Source organism: Brassica napus, chromosome A6 (genome assembly GCF_020379485.1).
Source record: "Brassica napus cultivar Da-Ae chromosome A6, Da-Ae, whole genome shotgun sequence".
Classification (NCBI taxonomy): domain Eukaryota; kingdom Viridiplantae; phylum Streptophyta; class Magnoliopsida; order Brassicales; family Brassicaceae; genus Brassica; species Brassica napus.
This window is the reverse complement of record NC_063439.1, coordinates 16,077,580-16,095,544: the sequence shown is the minus strand read 5'-3', so window position 1 is coordinate 16,095,544 and position 17,965 is coordinate 16,077,580. Positions and strand designations below refer to the sequence as shown.

The following is a 17,965-nucleotide window of genomic DNA, read 5'->3' as shown; positions in this document are numbered from 1 at the left end:
TTTAATAATATAGATTGATCTCAACTATACACTCAAGAGTGCTTTAAAGATACATTGATTTAGAATAAAATATTCAAAAACCAGAAAGTTATGCAAAATACAATATGAACCTTTTTCAGTCTATTTGATTGTAAGTATCTTCTCTTTAAAGTCAAATCAAGCCCAACCAAGATGTGGCCTACACTAAAACCTTTTTTGACTTTAATATGAAAATTTTGATGTTTACCATTTTCTTAGTAATATTATTCATGTTTTCTACCATTTAAACTAGGCCTGAGACTTTTATCCGAGATCCGGATTTGATCTGAGATTCGATTCGGATTCGATCCGAAAATTCGGAGGGGTCGAATCCGGATCTGGATAATAAAATGTTTGACGGATCCGGATATCTTAATTTTTAAGTCCAAATATCCGGATCCGTAAGTTTTATTAATAAATATTTTAAAATAGTAATATCTATATATAAAAAATAATTTTATTTAATATATTTTCATTTTTATAATCGTATATAAATTTTATGTAAATTCTGTAATACTCCCTCAGTTTTACAGTAGATGAAGTTTTGGTTATTTGTACACATATTAAGAAATTATATTTTTTAAACAAAAAATAATTAAAATATAATTTAAAACTAATTTATCTAATTATAAACAAAAATAATAAAAACACAATTGACTACACAGTTTTTGATAAAGTTAAAGTTGCCTAGATATGTGAAAAACATCATCTATTGTGAAACAAAAACAATCACCTAAAACATCATCTATATTGAAACGGAGGGAATATTATACTTAGAAATAATTAAATACATTATATATATTTTTATTTAAAAATTATTGTTAATATCTTATATATATTAATATTATTTTTTATTTCTTTTAAGGATCCAAATCCAGATCTAGATATCTGCCGAATATTATTTTTAGAAAGATATCTAACATCTAAATATTCAAGAACTCCAGACCCGGATAAAAATAATAAAATTATGGATGCATCGGATAAAAATCCGGATATCTTCAAATTGTCTCAATATTCGATCCGTCTCAGACCTAATTTGAACCATCAAGTACACGTGTCATATACCGTGTCTCCTAATCAATTATTCAATCTCGAAGTTTCATTTCGAGAGAAGGCGGAACCTGCCGACAGCTTGATTCTTCCGATCTGATTACCGTCAACTGATTCGGAGGTTAACGAAGAAACCAGAGAGCTTTTCTCCGATCATAGAGGATTTTTCGTGGTTCGTTTTGTTTATTATTATTATTTTCATATAACTCTCTTATTTTCCAGGAGGATTATAGCTTATCATTGTTGAATCATCATAATTGCAGTTCAGATTAGTGATCAGCTTCTTATTTGCGAACATTTTCAATCTGTTTGCAGCACAGAATTGGTGGTGACCTACCTCATTAGGTGATCTGAAACTGTTTTAATGGGAGACCCATTATTACAGCATTCTGTTACAAGTAGAAACTCTGTGAGGGCGGCTGGGAAAGACTTTCCTAAGAGAAGCCTAGTAGCTGCTATTCCAAGAGCTGTTCACCAGACGATCGGTAAGCATGTCTCTTTCTCAAGAAATGGCACTGGAACCGTGCAAAACGCAGCTGTTTTTCTTCTCAAAGTCGCTGTTTTAGAAGTCGTTCGGAGAGTTTCGAAGGCAAAGTGTCCTCATTTATGGACCACTCTTCAGGCGTTGCAATGCTTCTGTTATCCTCCTCTTAAGTGGTTTCGGAGATGGGCTCCCTTCAAGGATTTCATCAGGGCAATGCAGGTTTGCAATAATAACTCCTGTAATCTGCTTTGGTAGCAATTCATTGATTAGTGTTATATTCACTTGTAGTTCTGTTATCTTGTTTTACTCTTTTTAAGTTTTTTTTTTATGTATCATGCTATCATCTCAAAACCCACTAGATGGCGGCCCTTTGGTATGCGTATTTGATATCTCTCTATCTATACTGATCTACTGTGAATCTCAATGTAATTTTTATGCAGATGCTGTCTCGGCCATTATTGGTCCTCACGATTGCAGAGGCTTTCACAGACCAGTCAGAGTCAAAGCAAGAAGCCCCAGGTGGTACTGCATCTAATGCATCTTCAGAATCACAATCTGAGCCACAGACGTCTCTATCAGACATAAGGTAACTGATGTCAGTGTCTTATCTATCATATTCTACTATCATACCCTGAGACTCTACAACTTTAATCTGGAGCCACTTGAAAGTTTTGTACATCCCCTGATAATATTAAACCTTCATAGTCGTATTTTGAATATAATCTAGATTTATATTAACTTTACTAATATGTACAGGATTGAAGATGAGGCTACACATCCTGTATCTTCACAAGACTGGGTTAAACAACTCTACGAAGAACTGGAAAAGCAGAGACTTAGCTTGCCTGAGAGGTACTTTGACTTTTTAGTGTTGTTATATGAAGAAATGCTCTTTACTTTGAGTTTCTACGTTAAATTGTATGCATTTAGATCATAATATTTTAGTCTCATTTTTAATGTAGAATCAATGAGGATGAGCTTCATAGATTTTATAGAGTGTCAAACGGAGACTTCACTTCCTTACTATCTTCAATAAAAAAAACAATCCATTGGAGGGAGACTTACAGACTTCTGTCAGAAGAAGAACTTGAGACATGGTCAAGTTTAGTTTTTTGGCATGGATACGACAGGAACCAAAGACCTTGCCTCATTGTACGATTGGGGCTTGCTTTTGTAAAGTTGCCATCTCATGAAAGACCTCGTTTCGCTCAGGCAATCAGTACGTCACTAGTATTGTCGTTGTCTTTGCTATGTTCTTCTTTTAATCAAGTTTTGTTTTTTCTCAGTTTCTCAGGTAGAGCACGGCGTTCTGCATCTTCTAAACCCGGAGAATTCGGAACTTACGGTATTAGTGGACTGTGAAGGATTGTCTCCTCTGAGGATTCCAATGCAGATGTTGAGATCATGTTCTTCAATTCTCCAAGATCACTTCCCTAACCGTCTCGGCTGCCTATTCATCATTCGCCTTCCTCCTGTTGTCCGAGTCATTTCTCAGACTTTCATACAAGTAAAAATCCTAGCTGAGCTAACTTTGATATTACTCTTTGTTCTTGGATCTATTGATCGTTTCATATCATATTATATTCCCCTCTCTTAGATTCTCAGACCAACCACACGCAAGAAATTGAGAATTGAAGGGGAAACTTTCCACCGAGTCCTCTCTGAATATCTCCAGACGCTTCCTTCATACCTTGGCAGCGACTGCAACTGCAAAAGATGCTCAAATCTCAGCGAACAAGATTCACCACAACCACAAACACACACGAGAAGCAAGATAGGAACCTCGGGAGAGACAGAGCAGCTAGACATCAGCAGCTGGAGTTACGACGTCCAGACACCTAATTTAGCTTATGAGGGAGAACCGAGCCCGAACGTATGTAGCCAAGTGTTGCGGACAGCAATAGTGTTTGTACTCATGCTTTGGCTCTTCGGTGCACTGCTGGCTGGATTTGTCGATCCTGAGAGCAGACCCTTTTAGGCTTCTGAGAGGTAAGACCAGCCCCAGTGTCTATCTTACCTATCTGCCATTCGTGTACATAGAAGTGTGTGGTATGTATGCATTGATATTCTATATACCGGTCTCTCATTCAGCGTGGAGGGATAACAAGAAGAATCAATCGGTTAAAGTTAGTTTTGGGTCATTGTTTAGGGTTAATGGTGTGAGGTTCGGTTTATCGTACGTTGGGAGAAGAACTACGGTTTAGTACGGTGTTCAGACTTTGGTCACCATCTGCAGGAATAAGCTGACAAGCCGTGTCCAAGATTTGTTGGTGCTGTTTTGTAAAGTCAGATTTATAATAAGAAATGTTCGTTTAAATTTTATAATATGATAAAACATTATACGAAAAGAAAGTGGAGAAGAAGACATGCGGTTTAATTGCAGTTTAGAGCAGAAGCCGTAAAATCTACTGTTCTACACCTTTACATTGAATTTAAATAATAATTTGGGTATTATATAAAAGACCAAATTAGCTCAATATACAAATATATGTCGGTAATTGCAGAACCATGTAATGATTTTATGAATTTGCAAGATTGGTAGGAGTGTGGTGGGTAAAAGTTCAAGTTTGTCCTCGGCGTTCACTAACAGGCCTACAATGTTTATGAAAATCGGTTACAAAATCTTTTATGGCAATATTTATGTCAGTAGAATTTTATAACATTGTTCTTTGCAAATACAAACACGGTTACAATGGATGATTCTTCTTCTCTTGTATCAATAGTGATGATTCTTCTACTTTTTCTTCACACTAACGATTGGAACTTTAGTTCCAAATTTCCAAAATCAAATAAAATTGAGATTTAAACTTGTTTATTTCTCTCTCATGTGTAAGACTCGTGTTCACCAATAACAAGATAATGGTGGAGAAAGCCCTGACACTACGGCCAGCTCGTTGTCCTCTGTTTTTTTTGTCACCTGTTAGTTCAGTCTAATCTGTAAAGTAACGTTATTTGATGAACACGACGTTGACATCCTCCGGTGCTATAAACAGATCCGAGTCTGGATTTCTTAGATCGGAGAGATCTTTTCCTTCTTCATCATCATCATTGTACATTTTCAGGATCTCTAACTTCAAACTCGTCCATTAGTGGAGGAAAAATAGGGATTTATGTGAAGATGGGAGAAATTCTTTGGATAATAGAAAAAGGGGAAATTAAAAGAGCAGGAATGGAGAAACAAAGGGAATATAGAATCGTGATTTTCTTTTCTTTCTGGATATTAAAATGTTCTCTCTTTCTTTGGAATCAACGACAACAATAAACGAAGGTGAAAAAATTTTCTCTTTAGAAAAAATATATAATTATGATTTAAATGGAATTGTATATGTAATATCTAGGTGACAGAAAAGTTTATGTTTATGTCTGTAGGGGTAAGATGGGGATTATAAAAGTAGAACAGTGACATATCCATATAGCTAAATAACATTTGTTTTGTGGTTATCTAGTGCAAAAACCCTATATAAAACTTGTTTATAATAAATATTATTTATTCTGCGTTGGATTGCATATTGGCATTAGGGGAAATCACAAACCCTAAAGACAGTTGGACTATGGATTTGAGACCTTTAAAACTTCAGTAGTAGCAAACAGAACTGGACACTTCTTCAAAATCCTCTTCAATCACATTGGCAAGGTAGTCTATCAAATTCAAATTATAGAAGGACAACTGGCTTCCTTGAAACTCCACCTTTGTCCTAAATAATGTAGGAAAATTTGTCAAAATAAAACAAAAAGTCAGCATCATTCACTACAAAAAAATATGTACATTCTTAGCTCACGCTATAATAGGACTTTCATAGTGTTTTCTCATATATTATGTCATCAGCAGCCATCATAGGTACCCTCTCTATGATAGCACTTTTTTTTACGCTACGTAATGTGCAAATACGATAGAAATAACTGGGTGATATTATTAACTTAACTATAGCACTAGTTTTGTTTGTTACAAATTGACTACGATTCATTTTTAGTGCTACTAGGTGGACCGCCCGCATGCATGTGCGGGCATTAACATTAATATTAAATTGATAATTATATATTTACAACTATATAATACTTATGTTACATGTATATGGTTAATATGAAAGATTCGATGTTACATATTGAAATTTATACATGTTCATATAAACAAAGAATACATTAGAATGTTTAAAAACGATCACATTTAACACTAATCTTAAAACATCAGATAAATATAATTGAGAAAAAACAAATATTTCACGCATAACCCCAATAAAAAAATCAGCCATGAAATATAAAAGAGAGATTTGAATTACCTAAGATTTATTATCATTGGTTTCATTGTAACAGCATATATGATTTACGGTTTCCTTCTCTAAGCCTTGAGTCAGAAAAGAGGTAATTCTAACAAAAATATTTAAAGATGTAAACAATCCCCAAAAGATAACAAATTATATAATTGATAGGACAACGTCAATGAGTTTCAAAGTTTTTAAAAAGCTTTGAGATTACTTTTGGCTCTAAGACGTACCGAAAAGGATCACGCACAATAAATAAATTGCACTTGATTAGCACACACATCTTATATTATATTCTTGATAAGTGATTTAACTTTATAAAAAAAAGAATTACCTTTTTCGAAAGGGATGATTGTAAGAGAAATTAGCTTAGGTTACTTAGGTTCCAAGTTAGTCTTAGATCTAGGTTTTAAACTGAAAGCAATGACACAGTCAATTTAACGAGTTCCCGGTCCTCGGCACGGTACGTCTCGTGGGAGAACTTCTGCTCCCAAACTTCACTAGATCAAAGAGACTCTAGAAACACCAAAGTAGTGTTCTAGATAGGTTGTTACACAAGTATCAAATACTCTTCACAAGAGAATACAACAAACTCCTTAGATCAACTAGACTTAGGCCTAAGCTATTGATCTTGTATTGTTGTCTCCTTCCCCTTGCACTTCACCTTGATCTGAATACTTGTTGCTGTCTGCTCTGTAACAATCTTCTTGTATTGTACGGCTTAACCTAATCAACATACTTACGTCATTTTTATATGTGATTAGGTGTTTCAGCTGGAGTGGGCCTGCGTGTTCTTGGCCTAAGTCACATCATTATTGCTTCTGGCCCATTTGTCTTGCCGAAGCCCAAGCTATGTTCACAAATCTCCACCAGCTTGGTTAAGGCCCGATCCTGGCCCACCTCAATGAACCCCTCGTGCCGACAGCCTCACGCCTTGGTCTCTTTTTTCTTCTTGCGAAAGAAAGACATTCGTCTCTACTCTCTCTCTCTCTCTCGCCGTCTCTCTTCTCGCGAACCTCCACCAGAGAAATGGTCTTGGCTCCGATCTCCGAGAGATCTCGATCAGCTCCGTCGTACCGACGTCCCTCTGCTCCTCTGTTATCTCCAGGTACATCTGATCTCCATTTTAGCTTTGAGATTAGGGTCTTCTGTAAAGAAAGTCGAGAGCTTTCTTGGGAATTTAACTGATCCTTTAATTCTTTGTGTCTTGCATGTCTTATCCGACATGATTCCGGCTCTTACTCGAGCTCCACTGTCACGCTCCACCTCTTCTGTGAACCGAGGTATGAACTGACAAGTCCTCATCCCTCTTTCTGCGTGTTTTTGATCTACTCTGATCTGATCCATCTGACGTTTCAGGGCACCTTCAAGTATGACATCCCTAGTACGATCCTGATGATTCTGTATCTTGATCTGAGTAATCTACCTTAGCTCGGTGAGCTCTAAACGCGCTGCTTCCCTGCTTCTCATCAACTGAACTTCTCCACAACTCCTTTTGTTTCTTGTAGCTCGTTGTGGGTTTGAAAGCACTTTGAAGAAATGGTTGGTGACGACATTCCTAACACCAAACTCGTGACTGGTTGGTGTTGCTTGGTGAACTCCTCCACCTGAACCGAGGACTCTTCTCGATTCTACTTCTGCTCCAGGTAACATCTCATGTCTCTTGTCACAATACTTTTGGCCATCAATTGACTCCTCCTTCGTATTCACTAACATGCGTTTGTTACTTGTGATCTGCGAGGGTGAAGTTTAGACAACCATAGTCACCTGGAGCGTCTTCCTATCTCATCAGTGGACATTCAAAAGTTCACAGCAAAGCTGGAACTTCTGACCAGGTACTGTCTTAGTTAGGAAATCTGCAGGATTAACATTTGTATGAATCTTGTGTAGAACTATGTCTCGTGCTTCCACTAGGTCTCGAATGAAGTTGAACTTGGTAGCTATGTGCTTAGTCTTCTCGTGATTGACTGGATTTCTTGCTAGAGCTAGGGCACTTTGAGAATCGCAGTAGAGTTTGATTCCCTGTTGTTTGAATCCTAGCTCTGTGCATATCTCTTTTAGCCACATTGCTTCTTTAGCTGCTTCATTCATAGCCACGTATTCGGCTTCTGTAGTTGAAAGTGCAACAACTGATTGTAGACATGATTTCCATGAAACTGTATTGCCTGCAAACTTGAAAGCATAACCTGTAACTGAGCGTCGTCTGTCCATGTCTGTTGCATAGTCTGAGTCTGAATAGCCTTCAACTTCTAGTGTAGAATGTTTTCTGAATGTTAGAGATGAGTTCATTGCTTCCTTTAAGTATCGTAGAACCCACTTGACTGCTGACCAGTGGTCCTTTCCTGGTTTACTCATGAAGCGACAAACATAGCCTACTGCAAATCCTAGGTCAGGCCTCGACCCGACCATTGCATACATTAGGCTTCCTACGGCACTGGAATATGGAATCCTTTCCATATGTGCTGCCTCTTCTTTCCATTCTTTTTCTGTTAGACTTCGAAGCTTAAACTGAGTAGAGGTGGGAGTGACTACAGCCTTGGCGTCCTGCATTCCAAATGTTTTTATCACTTTTTCAATGTACTTTCTTTGAGACAGAATCAATGTTCCTTTCTTTCTATCTCTGATGATGTCCATTCCCAGTATTCTGGATGCTTTTCCCATATCTTTCATCTCAAATTCTCCACTCATCTTTTCTTTAAGATCCTTGATCACTTTCTTGTTTCCTGAAGCAATCAGCATGTCGTCGACATAGAGGAGCAGATAGATGGCTTTGTCGGTTTTAACGTCTCTCATATAGACACATAGATCTTTACTGCAACGCTCAAATAGCTGATCCTTCATGAAGCTATTGAACCGGTGGTTCCATCTTCTTGGAGACTGCTTCAAACCATACAGAGACTTTCTCGGCAAGCACACTTTGTTCTCTGTTCCTGGTTTTATAAAGCCTTCAGGCTGTTCCATTAAGATTCTTTTCTCCAAGCTTCCATGTAGAAAATCTGTTTTCACATCCATCTGCTCTAGTTCTAAGTCTAAATTCACCACAATGCTAAGCATTAGCCTGATGGAAACATGTTTTACCACTGGAGAGAAGATCTCATTGTAGTCGACTCCTTCTCTCTGTGAATATCCTTTGGCAACTAATCTGCCCTTGTATCGTTCATCCTCAACACCTGGGATTCCTGGCTTTAGCTTGAGTAGCCATCTGCATCCCACAAGCTTTGCCTTTTCAGGCATATCAATGAGATCCCAGGTTCTATTCTTTCTGTGAGACTCCATTTCTTCTTCTGCAGCATGCTTCCATTGCTTACTTTCACGACTTCTCATTGCTTCTGCATAGGATTTTGGTTCCTGAACTTCCAAATCATCAATCACATTGAGCGCATAAGCCACAAAGTTCCCATCCTCATATCGTGATGGTGGTCTCACGTTCTGTCTCCTTTCTCTATCTCGTGCTAGAACATAGGTGTCAAGAGTTTCAGTGTCACCACTCTCACTCTCAACGTCGTGATCACGTTCACTGTCAACCTCGTGATCTTGTTCTTCGTCACTAGAGCTGTTAGAGCTAGACGATGATTCTTCTCCACCTTGATCAGATGTGGCTTCGGATTCGACATAAGGAGAAGGCCTTCTGATCAAATCATCACTGAATGAAACCTTCTTCTTAGCTCGTTTTTCTTTCTTGGTCACTTCTGTGCTTTCTTTTCCTTTAGCAACAGTGTGTTTATACAGCTCATCCTCGTTGAAGACAACGTTTCTGCTTGTTCTGCATCTGCCTTCCTCCTCTATCCAGACCCTGTAACCTTTAGTGCCCATAGGGTATCCTACGAACACTCCCTTGATGGCTCTGGGTCCCGTTTTGTCCTCGGTTATGTGCACATAAGCAGTGCATCCAAACGTTCTGAGGTGTCCCAGATCAGGTTTATAACCTGACCATACTTCTTCAGGCATTTTGAATTCCAGCGTAGAGTTAGGTGATCTATTAATCAAATAAATCGCAGTAGATGCAGCTTCTGCCTAGAAGCTTTGGTCCAAGCCAGATTCGGCTAACATACATCTCACTTTATCCATAATTGTTCTGTTCATTCTTTCTGAAACTCCATTCTGCTGCGGAGTGTAAGTACAGGTTATGTGCCTCTTAATCCCAGCCTTCTTGCAGTACTCATCAAACTGTTTATTACAGAACTCCAGACCATTGTCTGTTCTTAAACACTTGATTTTCTTCTCTGTCTTTGTTTCAACTTCAGCCTTCCATTCCCTGAACTTATAAAACACCTCATCCTTAGTCTTCAGAAAATAAATCCAGACCTTTTTTGAAAAATCATCAATAAAAGTGACAAAATACTTAGCTCCAGCAAGGCTGTCTGGTGTAGAAGGAGAACCCCATAAGTCAGAATGAACATACTCCAGAATGCCATTAGTCACATGTTTAGCTTTGGGAAAGCTTTGCTTGTGTGACTTCCCAATGATACAATGTTCGCAGAAATCCAGTGTCTTAACATCCTTGTCGACGATAAATCCCCTTTTGACAAGTTCTGACATGTTATTAAGACTCATATGACCGAGGCGTGAATGCCAAACATTAGTCATATTCTTCTCAGCTCTGGATAGATTAGCTTCTCCACTTAAGACTGTTCCTTGAAGATAATACAGTCCCAGGTGATACCGTCCAGACAGAACCCTTTTATCATCCTTGAAGAAATTAACTGTGAGATCTCTTCCTTCATATCGACATCCTGCTGTTTCCAACATTCCATAAGAAATTAAATTCCTGCTCATGCCTGGCATGTATATAACTCCTATTAAGATAACCAAAGAACCGTCTGGATTTAGAATTTTAATTTTCCCAATTCCCTGAATGTTGCTGTGAGTGTTGTTTGCCATCAACACTTTGCCTCCCTTAAATTCTTCCAAATCAAATAAGAAGCTCTTATCAGGTGTGATATGAAATGAACATCCTGAGTCCATCACCCACTCGTCCTTAGTATATTGCGTGCTGACTGTAAGTATTAGAGGTTGCTTTGCCTCTTCTGCTACATTCGCCGAGTCTTGCGACTTGGCTGATCTCCTGTCAGGGCAATCACGCTTCCAATGACCCTCCTTTCCACATACAAAACATCCCTTAGTGTTTTTGTTGTTCCTGGAACGAGACTTGGATCTCCCATGTCGACTCTGTGATCTACCTTTGTATGTCTTTCCATTGCCCTTTCCGGACCTTTGTTCTGATCTGCCTCTGTGTACAAGCAGACCTTCTCCACCTGACCTGGTGAACTTACCACTCTCGATCAACTCTCTTTCTTTAGACTTTGCAGCACCAGTAACCTCAGCTAGGCTCAGTGTGTCTCTCCCATACTTGAGGGTCTCCTTGAGTTGATCATATTTAGCAGGTAGAGAACTTAACAGCAAGATAGCTTGAACTTCCTATGATACTTGAACTTGCAGATTATTTAAGTCTGCTACAAGCTTTAGGAAATCATCAACATTCTCATCAATAGATTTTGAGTCAACCATCTTGAAAGTGTAGAACCTGAGCTGTAGATAAATCCTGTTGGGTACGGAAGTCTCTGTGTAGAGATTGTTCAGTGTACTCCACATTGCAGCAGCAGTCTCCCAATGTTGAATTTTTCGTAGTACCTTATTCCCAACATTCAGCACAATCAGGTCTTTAGCCTTTTCTGATTTCTCAAATTTTGCAGGATCTATCGCAGGTGCAGGGTCAACAATTCCAGCCAATCCCTTTCCCGAGTCCTTCATGGCAGACTCGGGTTCATTGTTGGGGTCAAAAACGGTTACGACGGAATTACCACCCGAAAATCCTCGGAGATCGTATTTCCGAAAGAGATAGTAAAAGGAAAGATGTAATTTTCGTAAAAATAACCAATACAAAGTTTTTACGAAGAAGTATCCTTTGGGATTCAAATTGAACAAACCAAGCTCGGTCACCGCGCATACACGCCGTCCGGTCACTATGCAGCAACCAAACCCGAGCCAAGCTCGGTCGCTACGTAGCGACCGAGCGCACGTCCCGCTCGGTCGCTACGTAGCGATCGAGCCCGGCCAAGCTCGGTCGCTACGTCCCGCTCGGTCGCTACGTAGCGATCGTCCCGCTCGGTCGCTACGTAGCGACCGAGCTCGACCAAGCTCGATCGCTACGTAGCAACCGAGCGATCGTTCCGTTCGGTCGCTACGTAGCGACCGAGCTCAGCCAGGCTCGGTCGCTACATAGCAACCGAGCGATCGTCCCGCTCGGTCGCTACGTAGCGACCGAGCTCAAGCCAAAGCTCGGTCGCTACGTAGCGACCGAGCGCTCGTCCCGCTCGGTCGCGACGAAGCAACCGGCTCGAGCCAAAGTTCGGTCGCTGTGTAGCGATTGAACCTTTCCGAACATCGATACGACACCAATCCTTGCATTCTCGTCAAACCTTCGAATGCTATCTCCCGAAGACCGTAGCAAGCTCAGTCCATGTTTCCCGCTATTCTAATTCATCGATCAAACTTCGCGGATTAGAAACCGCGGAAAATTCGTAGTAAACGGGTCGAGTCGGAAGACGGCCCAAAGGGACCTAAAACACGACTCGAGGCCCATCCTACGATTTTCCTAACCAAAAGCCCGTAAACCACAGCATGGTTCACGCTTGGCCCACAAGGAAGGATAAATGTCAAGTTTCCGCGGATAAATACGGAAGTTTTGAAGATAATTGTGAAGATCGGGAAAAATGGAATATCTCCATTTTTATGCTATGACGGCTTAAGGGCAGAAGAGTAAAAGCGTAAACCGACCTTGGAGCTAGTATATAAGGAGTCCTAGGCGAGGAGCAGAGGGGGAAGAACTTTTTCAGAGCAAACTTAGCACTTAGAGCAATTTAGGCAATTTTCCGTTTTTGTTATTTCGAGCTGCGACTCAATTAGGTTTAGCCGTCTTAGGGTTACTAGAACTAGGAATCTCGCCGACAGCTCTCGAGCCCAGGCTTATACCTTGTTGTAAACGCTCATACGCAAATTCGGAGTAAGATCTTCTTTGCTCTCTTTTCGATTTATTATACTTTATCGTTGTTATTCTCGTGTTCTGATTGCTTGACGTGTGGTAATTAGCAGATATCCGGGTCCTCTGGGAAATTAGGGTTTTCCTAGTTTCATTATTTAAACGGAAATCGACAGTGCGAATTTCGGTTCCCACATTCATCCTTGGTGTCTGAACCTTCCTTTAGAAGCTTCTCATCAGTGAGAATGGATTTAAGTCCAAGCACTCCAAAGTGAGCAAGCATCCTCACCTTTCATAGGGTGAAATCACCATCACCCTCAAACCGGTCGATATCCACACGTTCCTTCGAAGTCACCATTGAACAGGTAGTGGATATGACTCTGTCTCTCTCTCCTAAGTAGCCTTAATAACCCGGATGCTCTGATACCACTTGTAAGAGAATTTAGCTTAGGTTACTTAGGTTCCAAGTTATTTTTAGATCTAGGTTTTAAACTGAAAGCAATGACACAGTCAATTTAACGAGTTCCCGGCCCTCGGCACGGTATGTCTCGTGGGAGAACTTCTGCTCCCAAACTTCACTAGATCAAAGAGATTCTAGAAACACCAAAGTAGTGTTCTAGATAGGTTGTTACACAAGTATCAAATACTCTTCACAAGAGAATACAACAAACTCCTTAGATCAACTAGACTTAGGCCTAAGCTATTGATCTTGTATTGTTGTCTCCTTCCCCTTGCACTTCACCTTGATCTGAATACTTGTTGCTGTCTGCTCTGTAACAATCTTCTTGTATTGTACGGCTTAACCTAATCAACATACGCTCGTCATGTTTATATGTGATTAGGTGTTTCAGCTGGAGTGGGCCTGCGTGTTCTTGGCCCAAGTCACATCAGTATTGCTTCTGGCCCATCTGTCTTGCCGAAGCCCAAGCTATGTTCACAATGATCATTTCCTGGATAAACATAGTCGTCTCTTTTTGTTAGTTGAATCACTACTGATCCAAAAATATAGATAGATATACAAGATGGAAGAGAACAAAAATAAACAGAGAAGAAGAATCTCCCATAAAATTACCAGTAATGGTGTTCCCGTCTATGAGTTACTTATTGATTATCATACACCTGCGCAAGATCACAAAAGTAGAATTTAAATTAGAACGATCAAAAACATATGAAAACTTAAAAGATAGATGCGTGAAACTAATGAGGGTGGTGTGATATTTATATAGCAAATTAGTTTAAGTTTCTAAATGACTTAGTTTTCAAAAGAAGCTGTGAGATAGAATATCTTCAAATAAATTTTAATTCAGCTCTGAGATAGAATATCTTCTAATAAATTTTTTAAGATATTTTGGTTATAATATATACATAATTTTGGTAACTCAAATCTTGCTATATATATATATATATTTAAATATTAAATGCATGATATTAGGAAAGAAGATATCTCGTCAGTTGATTGCAACTGGTTTTTGATAAAACAAATTCCACTATAAAGATTTAAATAATAGATAATAAGGAAAGAATAAGGAATTTTAACGTTAAAACCTCCAACTAAGTTTGTTTTGGATAAAAAAAACCCAAACTAAGTATTTAACGAAAAACTCCCTAAACTAACTTTATTTAATGAATTAAACTCTAGCAGGTCATAATTACTATTACTACCAGTAAATCTTTAGTTTATGGTTTCTACACTAAGTAAACATAGTTGAGGAATTTTACCATTAAAATGAAAGAAATTCAAAATATTATAATAGGAGGATAAATTTTCAAAATGCATTTTATAAATTAATGTATAAGCTTCTATAAATGACTTAGAACCTCTTATAATAATTTAAAATGTATGGTTTTTATAAATGTATTTATAATTTTATAAATGATTTATAAAGCATGCATTGAATTATTAGACATTAATAGTTATTATGATACTTTATATACAAATATATTTTTTTCTATGCAAATATAAAATCATTATATCAATTCAAATAAACACTTTTTTTTATTATTTTATGTAATTTATAAATATATAAAAAAATTGGTCGCATTATTACTCTATAGTTTCAACAATTAGTTACCATAAATAATTATTTTTCTTATATTATGTAGATTATTTGGAAAGTGGTAATTGAATTATCCTTTCTTTTCAGATATAATTATAATAAATAAAATTAAAATTCATTGGTCAATCAAATTATAACAATTTGAAGAGTTCATTTATGATGAACACGTAATAAAAAATCACTTATGTGACTTCTCAATCAATATATAGTAGGATTTATATTTTTATAAATAATTTATAACACTATATAACTAATTTTAAAATTTTGATAAATTTATTCTGTAAACAACGATAAATATTTAAAAATCATATTAATAAACATGTTTGGATTTTGTAATATTTAAAATAGTTATTATATAATTATATTCGAATACAATTCATTAAGTAGAGTATAAAACTATTATAATTATCTTATATAAAAATTCGTTAATTATATTTTATAGTTTATAAATATTAAAAGTAATAAATATAACATTATTAATCTTTCTATAATTTCGAGAATTAGTTGCCCTAAATTATTATTTTTAATATTATTTAGATTATATGGCAAGTGATGTTAAATGTTTTTAGACTTACCTTAAATTTTTAGATCTAATTTAAATAAATAAAAATTAAAAACAATCGACCAATCAAATTATAACAATTTTTTTGAAACTTCACCTATGAGCGACAAGTCATCAGACCTCACTAAAGTTACTTCTCTTTTAATATATAGGGGGATTGTAGATCCATCAACAATAACAATCTCTTATCCCTTATATATTAAAAGAGGAGCATTATAACATATTTTTGTCGCCACGTGTCATGACCAGGATCATTCTTAGAATCCTTAAAAAAATATGTTGGTCCATATTAATATATAATAAATTTTTTAATAAACTAAATTAATAATGAATGTTCTTCATTGTTTCCTTAAATAGAAATCACGTAATTACTTAATATGGCTGAAGTATATATGACAATTAATGATTTTGAATAATAAAGATTTGATAAAAATTAATTTATTCTCTATCTTTTTTAAAATTTTTTAACTTATTAAAATAAATTAAAAAACCACATTAACTATATAATAAAATTTTAGATTTTCGTATATTTTATGTTTTGAACTTTTAAAAACGACTATAAATGACTAAAGTTGTTAAAAATCTCACATTAAAAATGTTGTGATCCATGGTTTAAAATTTCGATTATAACAAGATACAAATGATTTGAAAATTACATAAGTAGGAAGTCTTATTTAATAAATATTATATATATGTATATTAATATTTTTGTAAAAAAATAAATTATATACCATATAAAATACATAAGTATTTTAATTTCGAAATTTGCTTTGAATTTTTTTGATAAACATTTTGAACAACTATTGACAACTTAATATTTAGATTTTAAATTTTGCATTGAATGATTTATAAAATTATAAATTACTAAAACTATTAAAAATCCCACAAATTTTTATTATTATTAATGATTTAATTTTTTGTTATAAATAAGTACAAATGATCAAAAATAATATGAGTATAAAATATTTTATAACAGATGTCAATAATAAAAATGTATTATATGTCTATGTTAATATCATTTAAACTTAATTTTATACCATATAAAATAGAAAAAAGTGTTTGTGTGGATTAATAAAATTTATTTATGTATTTACACCAATTTAATTATATATGTAATAGTTACTAAATTTTAATTATTTAATATATATTTAATATTTAATAATATATAAAAACATATAATACATAAAAAGAATGTATATATAATATTCATCTCGTGTAAGGCGTAGGTCTTAACCTAGTTGCTATTATATTATTTGCTATAAAATATTTTATAATGAAATAGGTATAATGCTATTTTCATAATATATATGTTACTGAGTGAATATTATTAAAAATTAAATAATTAAAAATTACATCGAAATCAATTTAAAATTAAATTTTATTTATTAACTAAAACCTGTTTTACAAAAATACACATACCAGAACCAAAACCAATACCAAAATCTAAACCTAATTTTACAAAACTAAACTAATTCATCCATGCCCTCAGCATCAACTCCTTTCTTCAAGTACTGGCTGAAGCGAGTCTGAAACTTCTCTGGCTGATCTTCATTCAACATTTTCATGTAGTTTGAGACGTGACCACCGTAGATGTAGTTCATATCGGTTTATCGTTAACAATATGAGACTCAAAGATTATCAAACTCTCTTTATTAGCTTAAGAAAATACCTCAAAACTCAAGTTCTCACAACAATCTCTAAATCTCACAAGTTCATGGTACATCTCACCATCTTCTTATATAGAGTTTCTTATCCTAATCTCATTAGGATTCATCCTTATCTAAAACACATATTAAATAGGATTAACACAAATAGATTCAAGTTTATCTCCAACATTCACCCTCCTAAACTTGAAAACTTCACTCGCCAGATCTCTCAGTCCAATCAGCTCTCTCATTTCACCAAACTTTGTTCTTCCAAGTGCTTTGGTCAGCACATCAGCTTTCTGAAGACTTCCTGCAACACGCTCCACTTCAACCTAATCATTGTCAATGCATTCTCTGATGAAATGATACCTCTTATGGATGTGCTTACTGCGTCCATGAAAGACAGGATTCTTCGTCTATGCAATGGCTGATTTGTTGTCTATTCTGATCATGACCCTTTCGCATGGCTTCTCCACAACCTCAGCAAGTAGTTCCTGCAGCCATATTCCTTGTTTAGCCGCCTCAGTGGCTGCCATAAATTCAGCTTCACAGGACGACAAAGCAACGGTTTCTTGCTTGCTGGAACACCATGTTATCAGACAATTGTTGAGGTAGAACATGTGACCAGTAGTGCTCCTTCCATCATCAACACATACATTGTGACTGCTGTCACTGTATCCAACCAATTGTGACTCTCTTGTTCTTTTATACTCCAAACCGTAGCTCGAAGTTCCCTTTACATAATGTAATACCTGCTTCAAAGCTGCGAGGTGTGTCTCCTTTGGTTCATGCATATACCGGCTCAGCACTCCAACTGAATAGGCAAGATCAGGACGAGTGTGCAGTAGGTATCGTAAACACCCTATAACACATCGAAAGTCCTTTTCTTCTACGCTTCGTTCTTCTTTAG

The 17,965-nt window shown here is 36.4% G+C and overlaps 1 protein-coding gene across 3 annotated transcripts; it reads left to right on the top strand.

Moving 5' to 3' along the window:
* Positions 1–1,038: 1,038 nt before the first annotated feature.
* On the top strand, positions 1,039–3,900 carry LOC106347705. 3 transcript variants are annotated; one of them, XM_013787296.2, is made up of 8 exons: positions 1,039–1,240; positions 1,384–1,771; positions 1,993–2,138; positions 2,309–2,404; positions 2,515–2,771; positions 2,839–3,059; positions 3,150–3,541; positions 3,702–3,900. In XM_013787296.2, the coding sequence occupies exons 2-7, from the start codon at positions 1,433–1,435 to the stop codon at positions 3,528–3,530; spliced, it is 1,440 nt and encodes a 479-aa protein (XP_013642750.1). In that variant the 5' UTR covers positions 1,039–1,240; positions 1,384–1,432; the 3' UTR covers positions 3,531–3,541; positions 3,702–3,900. The 3 variants fall into 3 exon arrangements, with proteins under 3 accessions (XP_013642750.1, XP_013642749.1, XP_048590811.1); XM_013787295.3 differs by having other exon boundaries at positions 3,150–3,900; XM_048734854.1 differs by having other exon boundaries at positions 1,073–1,240; positions 1,332–1,771; positions 3,150–3,900.
* The last annotated feature ends 14,065 nt before the right edge of the window (positions 3,901–17,965 follow it).

Excerpts from the sequence above, each read along its gene's own strand:
- LOC106347705 (XM_013787296.2), top strand. The coding sequence starts at position 1,433 with ATGGGAGACCCATTATTACAGCATTCTGTTACAAGTAGAAACTCTGTG. Across the intron at positions 1,772-1,992 it reads ATTTCATCAGGGCAATGCAG|ATGCTGTCTCGGCCATTATT; the intron begins GTTTGCAATAAT and ends ATTTTTATGCAG. Across the intron at positions 2,772-2,838 it reads TCGTTTCGCTCAGGCAATCA|TTTCTCAGGTAGAGCACGGC; the intron begins GTACGTCACTAG and ends GTTTTTTCTCAG.